Source organism: Palaemon carinicauda, chromosome 3 (assembly GCF_036898095.1).
Source record: "Palaemon carinicauda isolate YSFRI2023 chromosome 3, ASM3689809v2, whole genome shotgun sequence".
Classification (NCBI taxonomy): domain Eukaryota; kingdom Metazoa; phylum Arthropoda; class Malacostraca; order Decapoda; family Palaemonidae; genus Palaemon; species Palaemon carinicauda.
This window is the reverse complement of record NC_090727.1, coordinates 201652880-201678029: the sequence shown is the minus strand read 5'-3', so window position 1 is coordinate 201678029 and position 25150 is coordinate 201652880. Positions and strand designations below refer to the sequence as shown.

Genomic DNA, 25150 nt, shown 5'->3' with positions numbered 1-25150 from the left:
ATGATACTACTTCTAATTATAAGTTCTCCCTCATCCTTAAAAGTAAACAAATGCTATTGTATCATCTACCTCTCTTCACGACTCACAAAGCTTATCATTTTCATTCAATTTCTACAAATAGGCCTATCTTTCAAATCTATAATTTTCAACCTTTTCATTGTAATGATATCTTCCTTGGTGTGAGTTCATGTAGGTGATATCCTCTGCCATTAGCATTTATAAACCTAAAATTTATAATTTCTGCTTTCTTTTTCTTGCAATTCTATTTACCAAAGTTATCATTTTCATTCATTTTCCACAAATTTCTTTCAAATCTATCATTTTCAACCTTGTCTTCGTTGTAACGATATCTTTGTGTAAGTTCATCTAGGTGATACCTTCTACCATTACCATTTATAGAACTACAATTCATAATTTCTGCTTTCTTTTTCTTTAATTTTCCTTTTAATTCTATTCATCCCTTTATTTATATTTTTTAAGCTATTGCATAATTTATAGAGGAACGAATTGAACGAAACAGCACATTTCTACTCTTCTACCTTACAGCATAACGGATCCTGTGTGGTTGAAATAAAGTCGCAACTCGCAAGCACCACCAACACAACAACAACAAGTTCAATTTTTTCTTGAAAATATAAACACTGAATGTGTGATTATCTACGGTAACTATGAAGTGATCTTTTAAATCAAAGTTATATTTTAAAATGGGAGTGTTTAAGAATTATTAGGGTGTATTTACTACATTTATATATTATTTATAGCTGAAAAACAGACGGGGTAAGATAGGGACTGTTAGCGTAGTGATTCGGTATCTTGTCTTTTGCGTATTTTATATATATCCATTATTATTTATTTACCTTGTTAGGAAAATAAAATAAAATAAATACTCCTGAACATTTTACCTTAAGCTACACGGCCTTTAGTAATAATGAAATCTTTCAATTAACTAATTCACGTTTTCTGTCTGGGTAGATGTTTACTTGTGCACCGGTCACCTATTGGCCTATTAGTAATTGGGTAATTATATGATAATTTAACTGTTGCAGTTACTCATTAACTAGCTTCCATCTAGTTAAATTGATAATGAATCTTACAATCAACTAATTCACGTTGTCTATCCTGGGAAATGTTTACTCGTGCACCGGTCGCCTATTGGCCTATTAGTAATTGGGTAATTATATGATAATTTAACTGTTGCAGTTACTCATTAACTAGCTTCCATCTAGTTAAATTGATAATGAATCTTACAATCAACTAATTCACGTTGTCTATCCTGGGAAATGTTTACTCGTGCACCGGTCGCCTATTGGCCTATTAGTAATTGGGTAATTACATGGCAATTTAACTGCTGCAGTTATTCATTAACTAGCTAACATCTAGTTAAATTACACGGATTCATCCTGATGTACCCTAGCCTAGAGTATTGGGTCCTTCTCTAGCCCAGGAGTCTTTATCTGTAGGACTCCACATTCCTAATATGAGTTATTATTATTATTACTAGCTAAGCTAGAACCCTAGTTGGAAAAGCAAGATGCTATAAGCCCAAGGGCTCCAACAGGGAAAAATCGTTCAATGAGGAAAGGAAACAAGGAAATAAATAAATTACATAAGAAGTGTTTAACAATTCAAATAAAATATTTTAAGAATATAACAACTTTAGAATGAATCTTACATATATAACCTATAAAAACTTAAAAAAAAAACAAGAGGAAGAGAAATAAGATAGGAAACTATGCTCGAATGTACCCTCAAGCTAGGGTCTATAATATGCTTTTTAAAATCATGGTTAAAAAACAACCTTGGGTACAACTTCGCAAACTTTATCATACCAATGGGAGCATCTTAACGTAAGAGAAAAATACTTAAATAGATATAGAACTAATAGCAAAACAACATGGAATTTATCTAAAATTTATGAAGAATACGCTGGTATTCAGTAAGATAATAAGTTACACGAACTAATTTAAAAATTCTAGATTATCTGTAAATAGCTCAGAAATCACAACTAGCAATCGCAAGAGAAGCTGGCAAGACGACCTCGCGTGTTGACGACCAGGAGTAGACTAGGGTTTCTCAGCTTAGAAAGGTTGCCTGGTGCGTCTTCTCAGGGCATACTGGGAAAACAAGTGAGGTCAGGGTCGTGCACGGGGAGAAGGGGCTGGGGGGGAAATATAGGTCTGTTGGGGGAGCGGAATTTGTGGTCGGGGAGCTCAGCTCAGGAATTCCTCCTATAACATTGGTCCGTGGTAAGTATGTTAGGAAAAATACAATATACCCAGAAATTGTCATTTCACAGGAACTATTCAATTTAAGTGTCAATGGAGAGGTTTTCTACAGCAAAATTGCACTACTAAGTTTTAAGGACTTTCAGGTTTGCCAGGTAAAGAAATGATTATTAAAGGAATGATTAAGGGAAATTCATAATAACTATTAATATTAGCTATGTCTTCCCTTCCCAATGCTTATTTTCTTAAATTGTTTTGAAATAGTTGTGAATTATAAAACAAATAGAATTACTTTTATTTGTGATTAGGTGACCCTGTAACTATGATACTGTATAATTACTAGATTTTATTTTACTAGGTTTGTATATAAAAACCTAGACTGGATTTTTTTATATTGGTTGTTAATACTGGATACAGTATACAATAGTAACTTTTGTATAATGATCTAGTCAGTCATTTCCTTTATGTTAAAGTATTTGATAATTTTACAGATGATGGCTGGTTTCACTGCTGATAAGGAAATGCCCGACTTCATGGTTGGTTCATGCCTAACCATGTGCCCTAGTGCTGAAGTTAGATTGTAAGTAGAGTTTTACGTAACAAAACCAAACATATCAAGTTTTTATGCTTTAAGTTATCCTCTTTAAGTTCTGTCACATTTGCTGAAATTATAACCACATAATACAGCAGAGAAGTACTGTATATGCGTTCCTACCAGTATGCAATCCCTTGTCTTTTAATAGATTATGCGTTCAGCAAAACTAGATATGGCTGGTAAAACTTTACCAAGGTGGTGATAGTTAATGGTGGGTGGCAGCAAAGTCCCACCCATCCAACAGTCCACTGAGTGCTACTTTATTTTTTGCTGCCGGGGAGCATAGAGGTACTCCCGACACTGTCAGTGGGGTATTTTAATCATTGTTTGTTCCAACACGAATACTTACCTCGAACTACTTTCTTAGGAGTTACCTGTAATCTCCTCTCTACCGACCAGAGTTTTGTGTAGGATACCCTAAAACCCGTTTTCTATGGAGGGCTATCTCGGGCATAAGAGAACGTGCCCCGAGGGTAGCTTTGCGCTAGGTCAAGGTCCGCTTGGGTCGTTAGCGTCAGTAAGTTCTCTGGTCGCGACGTGTCACCACGTCGCTCTCGTTCTCTCTCGACCCTTTGTGTCCCACGTGTTTACCGCGTGGTAACTTGTGCTTATCCCTTGTGTTCCTGTGTGTTCACTTCCCTTCCTTGTGCTTCCCCAGTGTATTCCTTTGATTCCCTGCGTTCCTGTGTCTTGTGTTTGTGCGTTATGGAGCAGATCTGCCGTTGTCCTGGGCCTAGAGCCGGTAAATCGTGTGGAGCGTTCCTCTCCAAACCTGAGGTGGACCCTCACTCCCTTTGCTCTTCCTGTAGGGGCAAAGTTTGTTCGTCTTCGGATACGTGCCTCGAGTGTGTTGGTTGGAGCGATATTCAGTGGGTGCGTTACGGCACGAAGAAGAAGAAATCGTCGAAGCGTTCACCCAGGAAAGCTAGTGTTTCTTTGCCGCTACCGTTGCCCAATGAATGGTCCGACGGGGCTTCTGTCTCGCCTTCCCCTACCCAGAGTAGGGGACGAGGTAAGTCTATTGTGGGGAAAGAACCGAGCGTTCTTCCCCAGGAGTCTGGTGAATGTGAAGTGGGGGTTGCGGGGCCTTCTCGGGCTAGTGAGGAGCCCGGTAGTGCTGTGTCAGGGAGCTCTGGAGACTCAGCCCTTGTGCTTGGGGGGCACGTTTCCTCCGATGACCCCTTGTGGTGTAGCAACGTTGTTTCTGTGTCTTCGCCCCCTTCGTGGGCCTGTGTTTCAGGTTCTTCGGCAGGCGGCGGCAACCAGGGTAAGTTAGGTTCCGCAGGGAGTGATGCCTTCGGATGGAAGCTTCCTAAGACACCAGGTAAGTCCCCTATGTGGATGGAAGAGGGCCTGGATTCCTGGTTCCCTAGTGTTGGGCGCCAACCCTCGTTTCCAACCCCTCTCACGGAAGTTCCTGAAGAATTCCTGCAACCCTCTACCTCGGGTACACAACGAGTCGCGAAGACCCCCGCGGTCCCCGCTCCCGCCCGCCGTACGGTAAGTACAGTGACGTCGGGCTCTTCAGAGGAGTCTTTCTCGTCGGGAGAAGAAGCCAGGAGGAAGCATCGGCGTCGGAGGGAGCGGTCCAGGAACAGGCGTTCGCTCAAGATCACGTTCCAGGTACAGCAGGAGGCGCTCCCGTTCTCCACGAAGGAAACACAGGAGTAGGTCACCCGATGGCGATTGGGTTTTCGTACCCCGTAAGTCGGAGATGCAGTGTTCCCCGGACCGGCGGTCCAGGGATTTCTCGCCAAAGAGACCATCCTCCAAGCATGGTTATGACCCTCGCAGGGAGATACGCGAGAAGGCCTCTGCAGGCAGGCGTAAGACCGCGAAGCCTCCGGTTCACCCCGCCCAGCGGGGGGAACCGCGCTTCCTTACGAGCAGCCTGGCCGAACCAGCCCAGCTGGTGCGGCCCTCGGACCTAAAGGAACGGTTCCCGCTGTCGGGTCAGCCCACGGGATCCGCGTCCTCGTCCCCCAGGGAACATGATCGGACAATAGTCCACGCCAGGTCGGCGATGCCTGTCCTAACCCCCGCCTCTGGTGCGGAGACCTCCACTGGGGAGGACCAGTACCTCTGCAGGGGAGTGCCTGTTGTGCCAGGACCAAGGCGCCCGGTGACCCGGCTCCCCTGGCTCAAGCCGAGGCTTCGGCCGACGGTAGAGAGGGTTCCCCGACGGAGGACTCGGCCTATAGAAGAGTTATTGGCCTAATCAGGAGGTTTCACAAGATCGAAGAACCGGCAGCTACCGACGAGGACTATTGGAGGTCCAGCCTTATCCGGTTGATGCAGGCCCCTGCCCAGCCAAAAACCTCCCTGGCTCTTCCTGTAGCCCGGGATCTCGTCCTGGAACAGGAGCACGTGGATAGAGTGGTGGCAAGTAATGCTGAAGCCCCCAAGACTCAGTGCTCTTCTAAGTTGCTCCAGGGACTCAAAACGCAGAGCAAGGTCTATGTACCAGAAGGACGACAGCCGGGAGCCTGCAAAGTAGAACCTTCTCTTGACATTCTGGGCCAGGGCATCTCGGAGGACAGAGCCTCTTCAGCCCCAGTCTGTTTTTCTCCATCGGAGGCTGCGATGATGGAGGAAATGTCTAGGGACCTGGTACACGTCTCCTCTTGGCTAGACTGGTGGGCTTCCATCTTAGTAGTGGTGCAAGCTACTTTTGACCCTACAGACCTGGAACAGCAAAGCCTCCTGAGGGAACTTATCACCTCCGGGGGCAAGACTCTTAAAAGTTCCTGACGTACCAGTCCCTCGCCCTGACAGCGAATTGGGTGCTTCGCAAGAGAGACACCATCCTGGCAAAGGTGTCCCAAAAGGTCCCAGACAGAGAGGCGCGGGCCATGAGGAACCTTCCCTTGTGGGGTGACTCCTTGTTCCCCTTAAAGGTCTTGGAAACGATCATGGAGAAAGTGTCTAAAAGGAAAGAATTAAACACGCCCAGGCCTACGCCAGCAAGGAGACCGCCCTACAAGAGGTCAGTCTCAGACAGTGCCGTGACGTCTCAGGCCTCTCCTAGCATGACGAAGCGAGAAGCTCCTTCTTCCTCCTGGGCCTCAGCGCCTCAGCCCCCCCGTAGAGGAGCCCCAGCAGCTTCAGCTTCCTTTAGGACAGGTTATTCTGCCTCCAGGAGAGGCTGTTCAGCCCGCTCCTCCAGGAGGAGATAGAGTGGGAGGCCCCCTATCCCTGCCCAAGCCTCAGGTTGGGGGATGCCTCAGACTATATTGGCAAGCATGGAAAGCTCACGGAGCAGAGCCCTGGACAGTGTCCGTACTGAAGGGGGGCTACAGGTTACCGTTCTTAGCAGAACCACCTCCTCTAATTCCGGCCATCCGGTCGGAGTGGCTGGTTCCCAAGGATCCGTTGAAGGGGGCCGCCCTTCAAGAGGAGGTGTCCTCCATGTTAGAGAAGGGCGCCATGGGGGAGATCCTACACCCAGGTCCAGGTTTCTACAGTCGTCTGTTCCTGGTGGAAAAAGCGACGGGGGTGGAGGCCGGTTATAGATCTGTCGGCTCTCAACAAATTCATAAAGAAGACAGACTTCAAAATGGACACTCCGAAGTCAGTCCTGCTGTCCTTGAGAGAGAAAGATTACATGATGACCATAGACCTCAAGGACGCTTACTTCCAAATTCCGGTCCACCCCTCGAGTTGGAAGTTTCTCCGGGTGAAATGGGGTACCCAGATCCTGCAATTCAAGACCCTTTGCTTGGGATAGTCAACAGTGCCCCAGGTATTCATGAGAGTCTTCACGACAGTCTCAGTGTGGGCTCACGAACGAGGCATTCGCCTCATCCGGTACCTGGACGACTGGTTGCTTCTTTCCTCCTCGAAGGACCTCTTGAAGGAGCAAGGGATGAAACTTCTCCATTTTTGCAAGGATCTGGGTATCGTGATCAACCCGGAAAAATCGAACCTATCCCCCTCCACCAGAATGACCTATTTGGGGATGACACTAGATACCCTTCTGGGAAAAGCATTTCCTTCGGAAGACAGAATAAGCAATCTGATAGAGATCCTTCGTCCGTTCCTATCGGGGCAACCCAGGAGAGCGAAGGACTGGCAAAGACTAATAGGGTATCTGGTGTCGTTGGAAAAACTGGTTCCCCAGGGGAGAATCAGGCTCAGAGCCATCCAATGGAACCTGAAGAACCTCTGGTGCCAACTTGACTCGCAACAAGTACTAATCCCAGTCCTACCAAACACAATGCCCTCCCTGGAATGGTGGCATTGCCGATCGAACTCGCTCAAGGGGATGCCCTTCGCGAACGACCCTCCCGAGTTACTTCTGTTCACAGACGCCTCCAACCAGGGATGGGGAGCCCATCTCCTCGACGAGACAGCGAGAGGAACCTGGATGGATGGGGAAAAGAACCTACACGTCAATGTCCTAGAGTTGAAGGCAGTCCAGAAAGCTTGCCTACACTTCGTAGATCTACTAAGGGGAAACACTGTGGCGTTGATGTGCGACAACGCCACAGTGGTAGCGTACATAAAGAAACAAGGAGGTTTGAAGTCAAGGGAATTTTGCGATCTCGCCCTAGAGATTCTAGATTGGGCAGAAACGAACCAGGTTGTGTTATTAGCAAGGTTCATCCCCGGGAAAAAGAACGTGCTGGCTGACGGTCTTAGCAGGATGGGCCAAATAGTAGGGACAGAATGGTCCCTCCTTCCAGAAGTAGCCAAGCTCATCATCCAACGTTGGGGTTCCCCGGTGATGGACCTCTTTGCAACCAAACTGAACGCTCAACTTCCCGTGTATTGTTCTCCTGTCCCAGACCCGAAGGCAGCCTTGGAGGATGCCTTTCAGCACAGGTGGGACAACCTAGACGTGTACGCTTTTCCCCCCTTCACATTGATAAGGTAAGTACTCAACAGAGTAAGGACTGCCCGGAACTTAAGGATGACTTTGGTAGCGCCCTGGTAGCCGGAGAGAGAGTGGTTTGCAGACCTAAAAGACCTGGTGAGTCAACCTCCGTGGCCACTCCCCGACAGGTCAGATCTTCTACAACAACCGCATTTTCTCAGATTTCACGACAACCCACAGTCTTTACGTCTTCACGCCTGGAGACTATCGAGCGACTCCTGAAGAAGGAGGGGTATTTATCAGCTACTGCTAAGTGGATGTCGCTATACCTGAGAAGGTCGTCGGCAGCGGTCTACCAAGCTAAGTGGGCCTCCTTCACGAAGTGGTGCGCTTCGAGGCACATTAAACCCCTCAAAGCCTCAGATTTTCTGGTATATCTCAGGGACAAAATAGGAATGTCAATCCCAGCCATAAAAGGAGTACGGGCCGCCTTGAGGTCAAGTATTCCTCCTGAAGGGCATCGACCTGGGTTCCTCTAGGCACATCTCGATGCTTGTCAGGAGCTTCGAGCAGTCCTGCCCCCCACAAGCAGTTAGGGTACCTCAGTGAGACTTAGCTAGGGTTCTGAAGATGTTAAGTGGCCCCCCCTTCAAACCAATGGAAGATATCGTAGACAGGGATCTCACTCTCAAGACAGTCTTTTTGCTAGCCTTGGCTTCCGCTAAAAGAGTAGGGGAGATCCATGGGCTGTCTTATGACGTCTCTCATTCGAGGGGGTGGAAGGAAATATCTTTCAAATTCGTTCCTTCTTTTGTGGCGAAGACCCAGAATCCAGCTGTCTGGGATCCTAAATTCGAAGGTTTCTCTCTGCCAGCCATCCCTAGGACGGGGAATGCTGAGGATTTGAAATTATGTCCGGTCCGTGCCATTAGAAAATACCTTGTAAGGTCGGCTCATCTCCGGCCAGGCATCAAGAGCCTTTTCGTCTCCACGGGTGTTACCAAGAAACAGGTATCCAAGAACACCATTTCCTTCTGGTTGAGACAAGTTATTGCCAGGGCCTACAGGGAAGAAGCTCTGGCCTTGCCAGGCGTCCCCAAACCCCATGACATCAGGGGTCTGAGCACGTCCTTAGCCTTTGAGAAAAACATGGCAGTGGGTCAGATCCTTCGGGCAGGTACCTGGTCTAACCAGTCGACCTTTACTGCCCATTACCTCAAGGACTAGAGGAAGTCCTTAGACGGGTTCTCCATTGGAACAGTCATCTCCGCTCTCCAAGTGATTTAACGGTAAAAGCCCCAGGCTCAATCGTGGATAGCAAACCGGGAGACACAGGTTCGTTCCCTTTCATCCTATTCCCAGTTTTTCCCTATCCTTATCGGAGATAGCCCTCTTGTAACCATTGGATAACACGTTCTCCGCAACTACGTTACTGGATTCAACATCAGAAGAAGTTTTTCAAAGGGTGAGTACTTAGACACTAACGTGAGCTCTTTGTGTAGTTACCCTATCGTCCGTTTTCCTAGTATGTTTCGTTTATACCTAGGCTTCTTGGCTTCCGCTTACTGGGTCTGAAGGTCAGAAAGGCACTCCCGCCTCCTAAAGTGTAAGTCTCCTAAGAAAGTAGTTCGAGGTAAGTATTCGTGTTGGAACAAATAAAAAATTTTAAGTAATTTTTATTTTTCCTAACATACTTACCGAGAACTACTTTCGGGTAATGGCCCTCCCTTCCTTCCCCGAGTGCCTCTCTGCCCTTGCGAGTATTGTGCAACATCCGAAGAACTTACTGACGCTAACGACCTAAGCGGACCTCGACCTAGCGCAAAGCTACCCTCGGGGCACGTTCTCTTACGCCCGAGATAGCCCTCCATAGAAAACGGGTTTTAGGGTATCCTACACAAAACTCTGGTCGGTAGAGAGGAGATTACAGGTACTGTAACTCCTAAGAAAGTAGTTCTCGGTAAGTATGTTAGGAAAAATAAAAATTACTTAAAATTTTTGATTTTCCTTATAGATATTGTTGGCAGTTCATTTTCTACAAGGGGCTTTTGACATCATTCCAATTGATGTTTATTCCCTCGCACATGGAAGGAGTGTCTGAAGCTATCAAGTTGAAGTGGAGGGGCACTTCCCATCTTGTTAGCAATGTCCTATTTATGCAATGTTGCTAGAGTTGTAGCTCCTGGGGGTGCTCTCTTTTTGTGAATTTCCTGGGATACCTTTCCTTGTTGGAGTTTCGTTGACATTGGCTCGGAATCAGCAGTAGAAGGAGAACTTCGAGTTCCTTCTCCTCTTCCTCCTCACCTCCATCCCTTCATGCACTGGAAGGGTTCCTTCCTTCTTTTCCCCTTTATGGACAAGGAAGTCCAGGAAGACCAATTGATAGGAGATGCATATATTGTACAGTGTGGTCAGAATTATGAAAAATCCTATGCAACATGCTTAAAGAACTAAGTGAATGACAGTGCCAGAGATTAATAGCAAGATCAAGAATAAGAAATTCAATAGACTGTTTACCCAAAAAAGGAAACTATTTCCAGTTTTCTTTTCTTAAAATAAGCTTGGGCCTTTGGTATAGCTTTTAGTCAATCTAGTGGCTAATGACAATACAGTAACTATACTATTTTTTGTCTTTTTGATTGAAATAATCATATTCTACCTTTATAAGCAGTAATTACCTCTGCCAACGAAGTTGGATAGAGGTTATGTTTTACCCCTTGTTAGTTTGTGAACAGCTTCCTAGCCATAATTTTAATCATAGAGTAATGAAAATATGTCAAAAGCTGGAAATGATTAAGTTTTGGAAGGTCATGGTCATGGTCGAGCAAAAGGTTGAAAATGAGCTGCCGTGGCAGAGGTCTGCACTCTACTTAGTGCCCCTCTAGTTAGTAGTGTAGTTTTATTATCCCTGTTTTCTCTGGATGCTGGTTTAGAATGATATGTCTAGTTTTATTAGACAGTAGTTAAACTCAAGTGTATATTTATGAATTAACAATGTTGCTATTCTTTTATGTACTTGATAATTTGGTAGAAATTCTGCCTTTTACATAGTCTGGTAGAAGTTTTATTTGTTTTTATTGTGGATAAGGTTATGGGTTTCCCAGATCTTGATCTTATTTTGGACTTCTTGAGCTGTTTGGAGGAAACGGTATCAGGTGGTGCCCAAAAGGCTTTGGGCTGTTTGCTGGTGGGGAAAATTGTGATCTTCCCTGGTTGGGACATTCTGAAATCCACAAAACTGCTCTCTGGTTATGTCTTATGGCCCATTTTGAATTTGGGTTGCATTACTAGCATTGTAGCATGTGTCCAGCAGAACACAGTTTGATGCAATCACACAAGCTTTGACTTCTGAAGTATCTTCCACTCTCAGTAATTGAGATGGTGTCAGGCCAACTGGATTTTGAGTAGTCATAATGACCAATTACTTTGACTGATAAGATTATGCAAGGACCAAACAATAAAATAATATAAGGAATTTAGGGATGTAACTTTATGCTATATATACGGCTTATAAGATTCTTCTCTTGCAGTGCCTTTAGTTACTGGAATTTAGGTTGCTAAATGCAATTGAAATGTGAGTTAGAATAATGGCTTAGGAGTTGAAATACATTATGTATTCCTTGACTCAGTTTCTGGACCAAGCAATAGTGATCAACCTATGCATATAGTGATTAATAACCTAACCTTACCAATGGTGTAGCTACAGCCCAGTGAAGTACCTAATCAATTTTACAAAATGTTATCTAATAAATTTTGTTTAGTGCTCAAGATGTTTGAGCTCTACACCATTAGTAATGCATGGGATACCTACTGTATTTTTTCATGGTTATCATACAGTTTTTTTTCCATATTGCTAATAAAAGCTACATGATGGCTTGATAGGACGTTTTGCTACAATACTAAAGGAAAGTGTTTTATCTTAAAGTTAAAGCAAAGGAAGGACTAAACAATCCATAATAATGGCCTACATGGAAGGGTTTATGATGTTTATAAATTGAGATTGTATCAATTTGGTTTAAGTTTGAATCCATTTGCAAATTTAGCCACATTTTTTCTCTCTCCATTACATATGCACCTTCAAAGGAGTATGGTAGTAGCTATGATGACTACATTGTAAGGTTCTTTGTTATAAACAGAATTTCGTTGATGAAATTTATCATGTCAATAGTTATCTTGTCATCTATTTTCAATTCGTTTTAATGATATCAAGAGATTTATTTAAGATATGTACAGATTTAGGACAACTGATTATATGACATTCTTGGCAGTATTAGGCCTGTGGTGTTTTTGCCTTGTGACACCACCTATTGGGGCTACAGGCTATCACAGGGGAGATCAGAAAAAGAGAGTATTGGGTAGGAATTGTATTAAGAGATTGGGGACATAATTGCTTAGATGATTAAAGTATGATGACTGTAAGCTAATTATTGTTATGATAAATTTTAATTTTTTTCTTTTATTGTACACTAAACTGTTTATCTCAGGGTCTTAGATTTTTATCATTTTAAAACTTTTTCCTTTTCACCAGACGGCAGACAGAGGGCCTACTGCATACATTAGAAAAAGCTGTGAATGCCAATGGAGAAAAAATGAATTATGGCAATCCAAGGTTTATGGTCAAGGAATTTTCAAGATCCGCAGCAGGCCATGAAATTAAGCCATCAGATGTACGACCGTTGCCTGTTTTGGCAAAGACAGTGAAGTTTCTCCTGACGAAGTAAGTTCGAGTTGCTTTTTGTTTCTACCTGTATACAAACCCTTGTCCTTTAAAAGGAGTTTAATTTCAGTGTAACTGGTTCTGCTGTTAAAGATTTTAACCCTTTTATCCCCAATGGACGTACTGGTACGTTTCACAAAACTCATCCCTTTATCCCCATGGACGTACCCGTACGTCCTTGCAAAAAATGCTATTTACATTTTATGCATATTTTTGATAAATTTATGAGAAACTTCATGCATTTTCCAAAAGAATGAGACCAACCTCACCTCTCTATGATGAAAATTAAGGCTGTTAGCACAATTTAAAATAAATACATTGTAAAACGTGCTTGAAAAAGAAAACGCCTGGGGGTTAAGGGCTGGAAAGTTCCAAATAGCGTTGGGGGTATTAAGGTGCTACTATAGCGTGCTTCCTACCCTCACTTTCTGTTCCTACCTCAATATGGGGATTCAATTCTACCATGGGGTGATTCCTACCATACCACCTAAAGAACGGATTTTGAGCGAAGCGAAAAATCTATTTTTGGGTGAGAGGGCCATGTCGTCCTGATGGAAGTTCCTAAAGGGTAGCTTCCTTGGGTATATTATAACTACGGCGATATTCCCAGAGAATTTACCTTAAGGTACCCAGAATTCTAACTCCTGGAGCGAATATCCCTAATAAAAGAACCAGGGATATCGCGAAATATCAGAGGACGTATTCTTGACACGCCACATAGTAATCTGCACCCCGAACAGAGTTAACACTTCGAAGGGGTCAATTGGCAAGAAAACGAAAACGAGAAAGAAAGGAGAGCCGCTCGCAAGGTATCTCTCCTCTCCCGTTTCGTAAGCGTGCATTGCGCCGCTCACGGCGCCATCTGTATTCCTTGTAGTGATACACGAGGTGCTACAGATACTGTATGTAGGGAGGGGACCTACAGCCCTTTAAAAGAAAGGGAAGGGCGGGTCCATCAGGACGACATGGCCATCTCACCCAAAAATAGATTTTTCTCTTCGCTCAAAATCCGTTTTTTGGGCTCAAGCCATGTCGTCCTGATGGAAGTATACCAGAGCATTACTGTATCTGTGGAATCTCAAAACGTGCCGTACTCCCCGAAGGTATTTCCCGGCCAACTAGACCTAGAGACCTAAGATGTTACCATCATACATCTTTTCAACTAACCATAGACCATGTTAGTGCTTCCTGCCCCCTACAGGGAAGAGTCCTACTAGACTCTGGAAAAGTCTCGAAGAGTACATATACCTATGTATGAATAACAGACAAGCCAATATAGTGGTCTCACCCTATATCATGTAAAGCATAGGTTGTAAAGAACCACTGATTCAATATGAAATATCGACCAGTTCTCCGTTCAATACTGGATTGGACAAAGGTTTATATCCGAGTAGGCGGAAAACTTGCATATCCGCCACCGTCCCCTCAGGGCATGGAGTCCTCCCGCCAGGGGAAAGCATAAACCAATGCAAAGAATGCTTGCATAAAGGAACAATCTATTAGAATTATCCCAGATAAATATACATAGAACGTAATGCAAAATTATATCAAATAAATTGACACAGGTGAAGGAGACGCAAGGTTCCCAAGACCTAGTTTATTGACAAACAATAAATAAAAGAGGTTAAACAACCATTATATATATATATAAGAGGAGGATAACCAACAAATAAGCATAAGCATGATAGTAAACAGAAACTTGTTTATCTGAAAGAAAAACATTAGCGCCACTTTTAACATACCGAGGTATCAAAATTATAAAAGTCTGTATTACTAATCAGTTACATTAGCGTTGGAAACGCTCGGCACACATGTCTGCACTTATGCTAGGTTCACCTTTGAAAGTGGAACAGTCAATGTGGGCAACCCAGTGCCCTAACACTTAGTTTGTAGAATAGTTCGTAACTACACACTCACCCTGGAATTAATCGTCCCAATTAAATCCACTGTTCCTCGCAGAGTTAAACATCAGGGTTAACAACACAACCCACTGCTACCACAGACCTCTTTAGTTGCTCCACTTGCTTCGCATAGTGACGAAAGAACACTCTGGAAGACTTCCAGCCAGTGTATGAATGAAGATGTTCAAAATCCATACAATTAAAGAAATTTAAGGATGAGGCAACTTTCCTCGGATCGTGACCTGCGGGTGTACTGTCTGGATCCGCTCTGCGAATAAAATAGGTGATTTTCGCCCTAAGTTGTTTCAGTGATAAATTTGAGCCTGATGTTTCTCCCCTGAATAGTTGACCACCCCTGAAGTCTGAAGTTCTACGAAGATAGACCTTTAGGCATTCCACTGGACATAGAGATGCATCTTCTTTCAGAGGTCAGATTCTCCAGGGACCCCACCTGTTGGTGGGTAACTCGTTCTTGGCGAGAAACGTAGGATCCGGAAACAGGTTCAGTTCTCCCCCATCCAAGAACAGAACACGACCCTCCTCTCTCGAGAGGGCTACAATTTCACTAACCCTGGCCCCCGACGCAAGTGCAAATAGGAAAATAACTTTTTGGGTCAAATCCTTTAAAGCATACTCCTCATTGTTCAACAGCGAAGCGAATTGAAGAACTTTATCTAAAGACCATAAAATGGGCTATGGAAGTGCTGATGGTCTGAGCCTAGCACAGGCTTTCGGAATTTTATTAAAATTATCGTTAGCGAGGTCGACCTGGAAGGCATATAAAATGGGTCTTGTCAAAGCAGATTTACACGTTGATATTGTGTTGGCCATGGAGGTGGATGAAGAAAGATAAGCAGAAGTCCGTCGAGATCTTTTGCGGATTCTTCGCCTTGACAAAGGCCACCCATTTCCTCCAAGATGACTCATATTGCCTTCTAGTAGATTTGCACTTATATTCCTCTAGGAAGTCTATACTGTCTTTCGAAATCCTGAAACGTTTTTTCACCGCTAGGGAGAGAAAATCATGAGCTGCAGGTTCCGGGTTTTCTGTGATGAAGCGCAGACAGTCGACTTCTGAACTCGCTGGATCAGAACTGGATCTGGTAACGGTAGACACTTCAGCCGTAGTTCCAATGCCAGAGGGAACCACACGCTGTTCGGCCACTTGTGAGCCACTATTGCCGCTACTTCCTTGAAAGATCTCAGTTTGTTGAGGACCTTTAACTGAAGGTTGTGAGGAGGGAACAGGCAAATCCTGTACCATCTGTTCCAGTCGAGGGACATCGCGTCCACTGCTTCCGCCAAGGGATCCTCGTACGGGGACACGTAAAGGGGTAACATCTTGTTGTCTTTCGTCGCAAAGAGGTCTATCTGCAGTTCTGGGACTTGACTCAAGATGAAGGAGAATGATCCTGCGTCTAGGGACCATTCCGACTCTATCGGTGTGAACCTGGATAGAGCGTCCGCTGTCACATTGCGGACTCCTTGAAGGTGAACTGCCTACAGGTACCACATCTTCTTTTCCGCCAGTCGAAAGATGGCCAACATCACCTGGTTGAGTGGTGGTGACCTCGATCCTTGTCGATTCAAGCATCTCACAATCACCTCGCTGTCCAGCACCAACCTTATGTGGATCGAGCGACGAGGGGAGACTTTCTTCAAGGTAAGGAGTACTGCCATAGCTTCCAGAAAGTTTATATGAAATGTCTTGAATAGATTCGACCAAGTCCCTTGGGCCTTCTTCCGATGAGAATGACCTCCCCACCCCTCCTTTGAGGCGTCTGTGTGAATAGTCAATGAGAGGGGAGGTGGCTGAAGAAGTACCGACTTCTTTAGTTGCCTGACTTGGGACCAAGGCCTGAAAAGCGTACGTAGACGAAGCGGAACTGGTCTTATCAGATCTCTTCGCACGTTTGATGCATAACTTCTCCAAACTCCGGTTGCATCGTTTAGCTGTGCTCTTAGCACCGGGTCTGTTACTGAGGCAAACTGGAGAGAACCCAGCACTCTCTCCTGTTCGCGTCTTGATATCCTTTCGGAATCCAGAAGTCTCTTGACAGAACCAGCTATCTCCTTCCTCTTCTTCGCCGGGATGGAGAGTTGGTGTGACACTAGGTCCCAGTGGATTCCCAACCACTGGAACTTTTGAGATGGAGAAAGTCGAGACTTTTTTCTGTTGATCTTGAAGCCTAGATACTCTAGGAACTGGATCACCTGTAGGGAAGCTTGCAAACATTCTGTCTTGGATGCTGCCCATACTAGCCAGTCGTCCAGGTAGGCTACCACCTGGATTCCCTTTAGGCGTAATTGTTTGAGAGCTACGCTCGCAAGCTTTGTGAAGATCCTTGGGGCTATGTTTAGCCCGAATGGTATGGCTCTGAAGGCATAGAGTCTTCGATGTAGCTTGAACCCTAGGTAGGGGGAGAGTTGACGATTGATTGGAACGTGCCAATAGGCGTCTGACAAATCTTGCCCTCTTGGGCAGTAAGGTCCTTATGTGTTGCAGTGTTAGCATCTTGAACTTGCAGTTCGCAATGAACTTGTTGAGTGGCGACAAGTCCAGAATGACTCTGAGTTTTTCTGAGTCCTTCTTGGGAACACAAAACAGCCTCCCTTGGAATTTGATGAACTTTACCCTTCGGATTACCCTTTTCTCCAACAGTTCTTGAATGTACTCCTCCAGAACGGGGGTGGAGTGTTGGAAAAATCGAGGGCACGGGGGTGGAGTGCTGTACCAGCTTCAACCCAGTCCATTCTTCAGTAGGCTGTGGGCCCAGGGATCGAAGGTCCACCGATCCCGAAAATTCTGAAGTCTCCCTCCTACCGGTATCATCTCCCTTTGACTGCTGTTGCCCTGAGGCCTTGCCTCCTTGACCGCGACCACCCCTGAATCCCCTCCCCCTTGAGGGGCGTCTAGAGGAACCTCTGGCTGCTCCTCTAGGCTTCGCTCGAAAGGTAGTTGACTGCCCTTCGAACGCTGAGTTAAATGCCGGAGACTGCGTCGACATGGCTTGTGGTACCCACTGATACGTGGTCGGGGTTTGTGCCACCATCTGGGGCGCTGTAGGCATAGGAAATTGTTGTCGCTTCTGCTGTCCGAATGGCTTGGCTGGCCGAGAGGGTAGCCTAGTCTTCTTAGTCTTCCTCTTTGGTTGGGGACCCTCATCCGGGGAAGACTTTCTCTTTAGGGATAGGCCCCACTTCTGGAGAAGGTTTCTATTCTCCGTGGCGGCCTTATCTACAACCTCCTTGACCGCTTCGCTAGGGCCCCAAATGTTGGAGGAGATTAGCTTCCGTGGCTCGTGCCTCACCACAGCCGAGGCGAACACGAACTCCCTACAAGCCCTCCTAGCTTTGACGAAGCTATAAAGGTCCTTCGTCACTGTGACTAGGTGTGTCTTAGCCACTACCATGAACATCTCATGGACCTTGGGGTCACTTGCCATTGTCTCCAGAGTTGTTTGATGAGACATTGAGGCAGCAAGTCTTTCTTTTGTCTCAAGTTCCCTTCGCAAAAGAGAGTCAGACAGCTTGGGGAGGTTCTCACCGAACTGACTTCCGGCAATATCAGCCTCCAACTTCCCGACTGAGAAGGTAAGATGGAAGACCTTCCAGTCCTTGTGGTCCATGGGTAGGGCCAAAGACAGAGGTTTACACTCCTCCAAGGAGGGGCATGGCTTACCTGCCTCGACTTCTTTCAGCACAGCCGTAAACCCTTTCTGCATAAAGGGGAAGGCTCTAGAAGGAGAGGACACAAAGGAAGGGTGCTTCTTACTCAAAGCAGGTACCTTCGAGTTTGAGAAGCCCCTCTCTTTCATCGAGCTTGACAATAAAGCTTGAGCCTTAGCGTGGTCCAAAACTATGACCTCCTTCGGCTCTGTTTCTTCCTTTGAGGCTGGTTCCTTCCTTAGACGGACATAACAGTCCGGATTCGAATCCTTGCTGGGCCAGAATTCCACCTCCTCAAGGGGGACTGAGCCCAACTTCTACGAAATGACGATTTTTCCCGTCGTCATAGGCATGTGCTCAGCATACTTCCAAGGGTTAACATCTGAGCACAAGGGAAGGTCTTTCACGCTGAGCTTCTTCTGGGGCCCACGTGATGCTGCAAGTCTCCGCATCTCCAGCTCCATTGCAGCTGCCTTCTCATTATTCTCCCTCTGCATCTGTTGGATCATTCCAACGATGGAGGAAAGGGTCTTTCCCAGCTCATCTGGAAGAGAGGACGATGTTGAGGGAATAGGTTCAGTGGCCTGAACCGGAGTAGCCGACACCTCGTCGACCTCTTTTTCTTCATTGTCTGGAGCCTGCTTTTCATCCTCGTCCTCTGCCAGAAGGTCATCTTCCAGACGCTCGGACACCTCCGACATCCTATCGTCCAATTGGATGTCCTGCAGGGCGTCCGTGACTTCAGAATCCACAGGGATCTGAACCACTGGTATCTCCACTTGGGGCTGGGGAATCACTGCATTAGCTGAAACCCTGGGGAAAAGGTAAGCCCTCATCTTCTCACTTAGAAGATAGGGGCCAGAAGTGTTCTTCTGAAAGCCCCTTACCCAGGTACGAAGCTTCTCCCTTGCTGCGTCCCTTGACTCCGCCGTCTTAGGGGAATCAAAAGCCTCAGTAATCAGGTTTGTGCACACGGTACATACCTGCGGGTCCCAATACCGGAGATCACCTTTGGAGACTGCGCATGCTGCGTGCCTCCTACACAAATCATGTCCGCAGAAGTTCTTGCTGCGGACGTTGCAGAAAACGCTTCCACACTTCGGATGGTCCTCCTGTAAAGAGAAGAAAATTCCATGAGTATCAAGTGAACTACGTATCACTGGATATACATAGCTTAGCACAACTAAACTAGAAAGGAAAGACACACACTTGTATTTCCCGCACAGTCAATTGCTGCAACCTTCCAGATAATAAAATCGTATGGTCAATCTATTCTAGAGCAACCAATGAATAGTTTCCAGAGGAAACAGGTGTAGCTCACACCCAAAAATTGATTTTAAAATGCTGGATAGTAGACAAGAAAGAACTCACTTTCTTTATCTGTAAGGTTACACCAAAGGGTTGTGCGAGACAACACAAAAGTGTTAGAAAAACTTAGTGTTGTAACAAATACTATACTATAGTTTTCTCCCTACAGTATATACTTTACTGAAAAATACTGGCTACAGTATAGAAGGTAATGTGCTGGCCGGCACACACCTTAACTAGTTCCAAAGTATACTACATAAGAACTATAAGGTGGAAGAATGCTGGTTCAAATGCATGTGCCGGCCAGTAATGACTGCCGGCTGGCAACTACACAAGATAGCACCCGGCTGCCGGCCACCAATCGTAGCGGCCAGCAGACAATGGTGTGATATATAGCCGGCCGGCAAAGGTATACAACCAATGCCGACCGGCAGCAAAAGAACCAGAGAACTCCGACTGCCCAGCTGCCGGCCACGCAGGTCGGCAGCCGGGCTAGAGTACAACACTAGAAGAAAAACAGAATGGATGCCGGGATAGGAGACTGTACTACCTCATAACCTGGCAACCCGAAAGAGTGCACATAAGGAAGGGGAGAATATAACTTCAGGCTTCCTGACCAATGCCATCTGGCTCTACAGACAAACATGGATGAGAGACCAAGGGAGGTCTGGGCAGCACTCAAAGCAGAAGACCCTTTCCGGCCGGCAAGGGACTGAGTCAACCCCACATCCTAACCTATGCTAGGTACAGATTTAGAATGACGGACAGGAATACAATGGCTAGGCCATCACAAAGGAAAGAGGGGGAAAGGGAGAAGAGGGTCCTGCTAACCTTGCTCTAATAATGAATCACCCGCAGCCAAGAAAACTCATCTTAGCCTAGGGGAGATCCGAGGAGGGAGGCCAGCAATACTTGCCAACTCCCTCGGAACCAAAGCAAGGAAGGCGTTGTTATTCACAGAAAAGAGGATCTCATCCTCCACACCGAGAACAACAACACAGGACTAGTCTGCTAGATCACAAGAAGAAGGAATCATCTCGTACAGAAACCTTCGAAAGTGAACTAAGGAGGCTAAGCCTCCTATGTCTGTTGTCAGTCTAGTGAGGGAATATCAACCACAAGCTAGACATCAACAGACTCAGACTAAGAACTCTGATGTCCTGCCCCCTCCCTGAAGCCAGACTTACTGGAAACAGGAAGGAACAGAAACACCCTAATATAGTTGTATCTAAAGTCAATTCAGATAAACCATTAGGGTTAAGCCCAAGGCTTAAACAGAGGGAAAGGGATTGCACACCTTCTCCGAAGAGAAGAGAGCAACCAGGGAGTGTGAGAAAGTATACTAAGGCCCCATAGACAACTAGCCTAGGCGCAAAGAGAATCGATTACCTAAATCACCGAAACTCACTCGTATACTATCTTGGAAGAAATCAACATAATCTTAAATGTATAAAACTGCCTAAAGCTTCAATAAAATTTTAAAACACTCGGAAATCTGAATATCATGCAGGAAAGTACTAGGGCCAAACGACTAGGCTACAAGGTCTAGCTTAGGCCAGAATCGGCAAATCCTTCGCCAAAACAAAAATACTCAAAGCATCATATAAAGAAATCCTATGTAAAGCTAAACAGCTCAAATTATTAAAGCAAAACAGCCGGGAACGTCGCTCTGGCTAAGTAAATAACTCATACCTAGCGAGCGACAGCGTCCAGGACGCCTCCGGTAGGCAACAGCTCTTGTAACAACGATATCACTATCAAATCACTTTTAAAATTACCAAGAGCTTACATTTATACATAAAAGAAATAATACTCAACTTATCAGAAGCAGAAGAAGTTGGAGAAAGCATTATAAGTTGAAATAATCCAAGAATTGCGAGAAACACAGGGAAAAAACACCGAGTTGTTGAGCTACGCAAAAAGGAATACAGATGGCGCCGTGAGCGGCGCAATGCACGCTTACGAAACGGGAGAGGAGAGATACCTTGCGAGCGGCTCTCCTTTCTTTCTCATTTTCGTTTTCTTGCCAATTGACCCCTTCGAAGTGTTAACTCTGTTCGGGGTGCAGATTGCTATGTGGCGTGTCAAGAATACGTCCTCTGATTTTTAAATATTTAACTTAGCCGGTGAATATATAGCTGCAACTCTGTTGCTCGACAGACAAAAAACTGTACAAAAAAAAACCCGCCAGCGATCGCTACACAGGTTGCGGGTGTGCCCATCAGCGCCAACTGTCGGCCAGATACCAAACTCGATGTAAACAAAGACTCAATTTTCTCTCTGTCGACGTGTCGACAAGACGTACTTTACTCGCTGTTGAAACCTGGAGTTTTTCCCATCATCTTTGGTGAAGTACTATATTCTGGTTTTGAGCTTTCGCTGTGCAGGGTTTTTCTTCAAATAAATCCTTGAACTCTTTTTTGTAACGGATTCATTGTTGATGACTTAGATCGTTTTTTGGAATTTTCCCTTGACCAATTCAAAATGGCTGACCTTTCACAAGTTCCCAAGTTTAGAAAATGCAATGCTAGGGACTGTTCTAGGCGTCTTCCGAAGGCTTCTCTCGACCCTCACACTGTTTGTTCCAATTGTCGGGGTAAAACCTGTCAATTGGAAGATCGGTGTGAGGAATGCGTGGGCCTTTCGGAATTCGATTTTATCGAATTTGAAAAGTACACACGCAGGCTAGAGAGAGATAGAATTAGGAGAAGTTCTTCTAGGTCGATAGATTTTTCCTCTCCTCATGCCCCACAACCTATTCCTTCCCCTGTAGTGGTTGTTCCTAACCCCCCTCCTAGCACTCAGGAACCATCGATGGCTGACATGATGCGTGCTATCCATGCCCTGGGGGAGAGAGTTGAGTCCCTTGCAAGTGACCGCAATCAACTCATGGCGGATGTTAAGGAGCTAAAGTGCCAAAGTGCCGCGGGAAGTGATAAAGTGCCAAGTGAAAGTGTTGTGAACAGTGTTGCGCTTGAGGGTTCGTCTGTTCGTGCCTGTCGTCCTCCTAGTCCGGGACCTCTTGCAAGCTCCCAAGCCCAGGGGAGAAGCAATGTCGTACGACGTATGGATTCGAGAGGCCTTGATCAGCGAACAGACGTTCCCTCCATGGTATCAGGCGTATCTCCCCAAGATCGCCCCTACCTACGTAAGACGAGAGAGCCCATTTTTACCTCGTCGTCTGAAGGTGTTTCTCGTAAGAAACTTTGGACCAAGGTCTCACGACCTTTAAAGCGTAAGTCGGTCCCTTCAGGACAAGTCCAACGTCCCGGCTGTAGCCACTGGGTCAGTTCGGACTCGTTGCCGTCATCTGATGACTGCCCACCGCCTAAGAGAGGCAAAGCGGTACCGCTTCAGTCGCTAACCCCGTCTGTTGCCGCACCTGCTCCCGTAGACCCTAAATGGGCTTTGCTGCAAGACATGCAGTCCAAGCTTACGTCCTTGATGCAGGACTTTCATGCGGAGAAGGTTGCTGCTGAACCTTCTGGCCAACAACCTTCCAAGCGAATGGTTGTGCGTCCTGTTGACGCTGAGGTAACCTTCTCGCGTCTACCAGTTGAGGTGGTTCCTCCACCGATGCGACCCAGTGTGGGTTGCCAGCCGCATGTTGACGTTAAGCGACGCTCGGAGGTGGTTGTTGACGTTCAGGACGTTCAACAACCATCAGAGGTGACTTGTTTTGACGCGGTGCGTCAACCTCCGCAACCCGGTGTGGTTTCGACTGCACAACCCAGACGGTCCAAACAGTCTCGGGTGGACGCTGTGCGTCCTCGCGCTCCCATGGTTGGTGACAGTTCACAGACTGTGCAGCAGTACCATGACGTTGCGTCCGGCTCCGTCACGCATGCACCAGTGCGACCGGACTCAGCGAACCAGATGTTGCCCACTCCGTTGCCGTTTCCTCATCAGTTTTCGGATGAGGAACTATCTGATGAGGATGTTGCTGAACAACAAGACGATCAACAGTCAGAACTGGACGAGCCCAAGGCAACTCAGCCGTCATTGGACTTTAGAAAAGTCATGGCTGTATTCAAAGAATTGTTTCCTGACCAATTTATTTCTGTGGCTCCTCGTTCTCCGCCGTCAGAGTTTGTATTAGGCATGCCTTCTACCGCACTGCCTTTACTAAACTCGTCCTCTCACGCTCATCAAAGATAGCTTTGCGGCTGTTAGGAGACTGGCTAGAATCCAAGAAGAGTTTAGGGAAGACAGCATTTGCCTTTCCCCCATCTAGACTCTCTTCTAGATCGAGCGTCTGGTATGCCACGGGAGAAGTTCTCGGCTTGGGAGTTCCTGCCTCTGCCCAGGGCGACTTCTCAAGTCTTGTAGACTCTCCCCGCCGCCTTGCCATGAGACGCTCGAAGGTTTGTTGGTCACCATCGGACCTGGACCACCTTCTTAAAGGGATCTTTAGGGCTTTTGAAGTCTTTAACTTTTTAGACTGGTGCTTAGGAGCCCTGAGCAGGAAAATCTCTTCGACAGAGAAGGATATTTCTTTGCTCATCATGTCCGGCATGGACAAGGCCGTCCGTGATGGGTCCAATGAGCTTGCGGCCTCATTCACGTCCGGAGTCCTGAAAAAGCGAGTGTCTCTCTGTTCGTTCCTATCTGCTGGAGTTACACCATGCCAGAGATCTGAACTTCTCTTTGCTCCCCTTTCCAAGTGCCTGTTCCCTGAAGGCTTGGTAAAGGAAATTGCTGCTTCGTTAGTTCAGAAGGACACCCACGATCTTGTTGCGTCTTCAGCTCTTAAAGCTCCCCCTTTGCCTTCGTTATCCGCTAGACCGAGGATAGACACTCCAGCGTCTCGCTTTATTCCGGCCTTTCGTGGCAGAGCCTCCAGCAGAGGAGGTGCTCGTGCCGAAGGGAAACGAGGGAAGAGGAAAGGATCCAAGTCCTCCAAGGGCAGAGTCTGACTGCCCGCAACTTCAGACAGCAGTGGGAGCCAGACTCAAGAACTTCTGGCAAGCCTGGGAGAAGAGAGGCGCAGATTCACAATCTGTCAAGTTACTCAGGGAGGGGTACAAAATCCCTTTTGTACGCAAACCCCCTCTAGCAACGTCTCCCATCGATCTCTCTCCCAGGTACAGAGAGGAAGAAAAGAGACAAGCCCTGAAACTGGAAGTGTCTCTTTTGCTAGAGAAGGGAGCGGTGGTCAAAGTCTCGGACCTTCAATCACCGGGATTTTACAACCGTCTCTTCCTAGTTGCAAAGAAGACAGGAGGGTGGAGACCGGTGCTAGACGTCAGTGCTCTGAATGTCTTTGTCACAAAGACGAAGTTCTCCATGGAGACCACAAAGTCAGTCTTAGCAGCGGTCAGAAGGGAAGACTGGATGGTCTCGCTAGACCTAAGGGACGCCTACTTCCACGTCCCCATTCACTCAGACTCCCAACATTTTCTGAGATTCGTCTTCGAAAATGTGGTCTACCAGTTTCGGGCCCTGTGCTTTGGCCTAAGCACAGCTCCTCTCGTGTTTACGAGGCTGATGAGGAATGTGGCCAAATTCCTCCACTTATCGGACATCCGAGCCGCCCTTTATTTGGACGACTGGCTTCTCAGAGCCTCTTCCAGTCGTCGCTGTCTGAAGGATCTCAAGTGGACTCTAGATCTGACCAAGGAATTGGGACTCCTAGTCAATTTGGAAAAGTCGCAGCTGGTCCCATCCCAAACTACTGTATTCTGTATTTAGGGATGGAGATTCACAGTCTAGCTTTTCGGGCTTTTCCGTCGGCCCCCAGAATAGATCAAGCCCTGTTATTCATCCAGAAGATGCTGAAGAAGGAACGCTGCTCAGTCAGGCTGTGGATGAGTCTGGTAGGGACGCTGTCATCCCTGGAACAATTTGTGTCACTAGGAAGACTACACCTCCGTCCTCTTCAATACCATCTAGCTTTTCACTGGAAAAAGGACAAGACGC

The 25150-nt window shown here is 46.3% G+C and overlaps 1 protein-coding gene across 1 annotated transcript in view; it reads left to right on the top strand.

Annotated features, from left to right (window-relative positions):
* The first annotated feature begins 549 nt into the window (after positions 1 to 549).
* Positions 550 to 25150, top strand: part of LOC137638850 (uncharacterized) — a 55704-nt gene continuing 31103 nt past the window's right edge. The window contains exons 1-3 of the mRNA XM_068371263.1: positions 550 to 662; positions 2717 to 2805; positions 12165 to 12353. Coding sequence (XP_068227364.1) covers positions 2717 to 2805; positions 12165 to 12353 — 278 coding nt within the window. The 5' untranslated portion in view covers positions 550 to 662. The remainder of the gene's footprint in view (positions 663 to 2716; positions 2806 to 12164; positions 12354 to 25150) is intronic.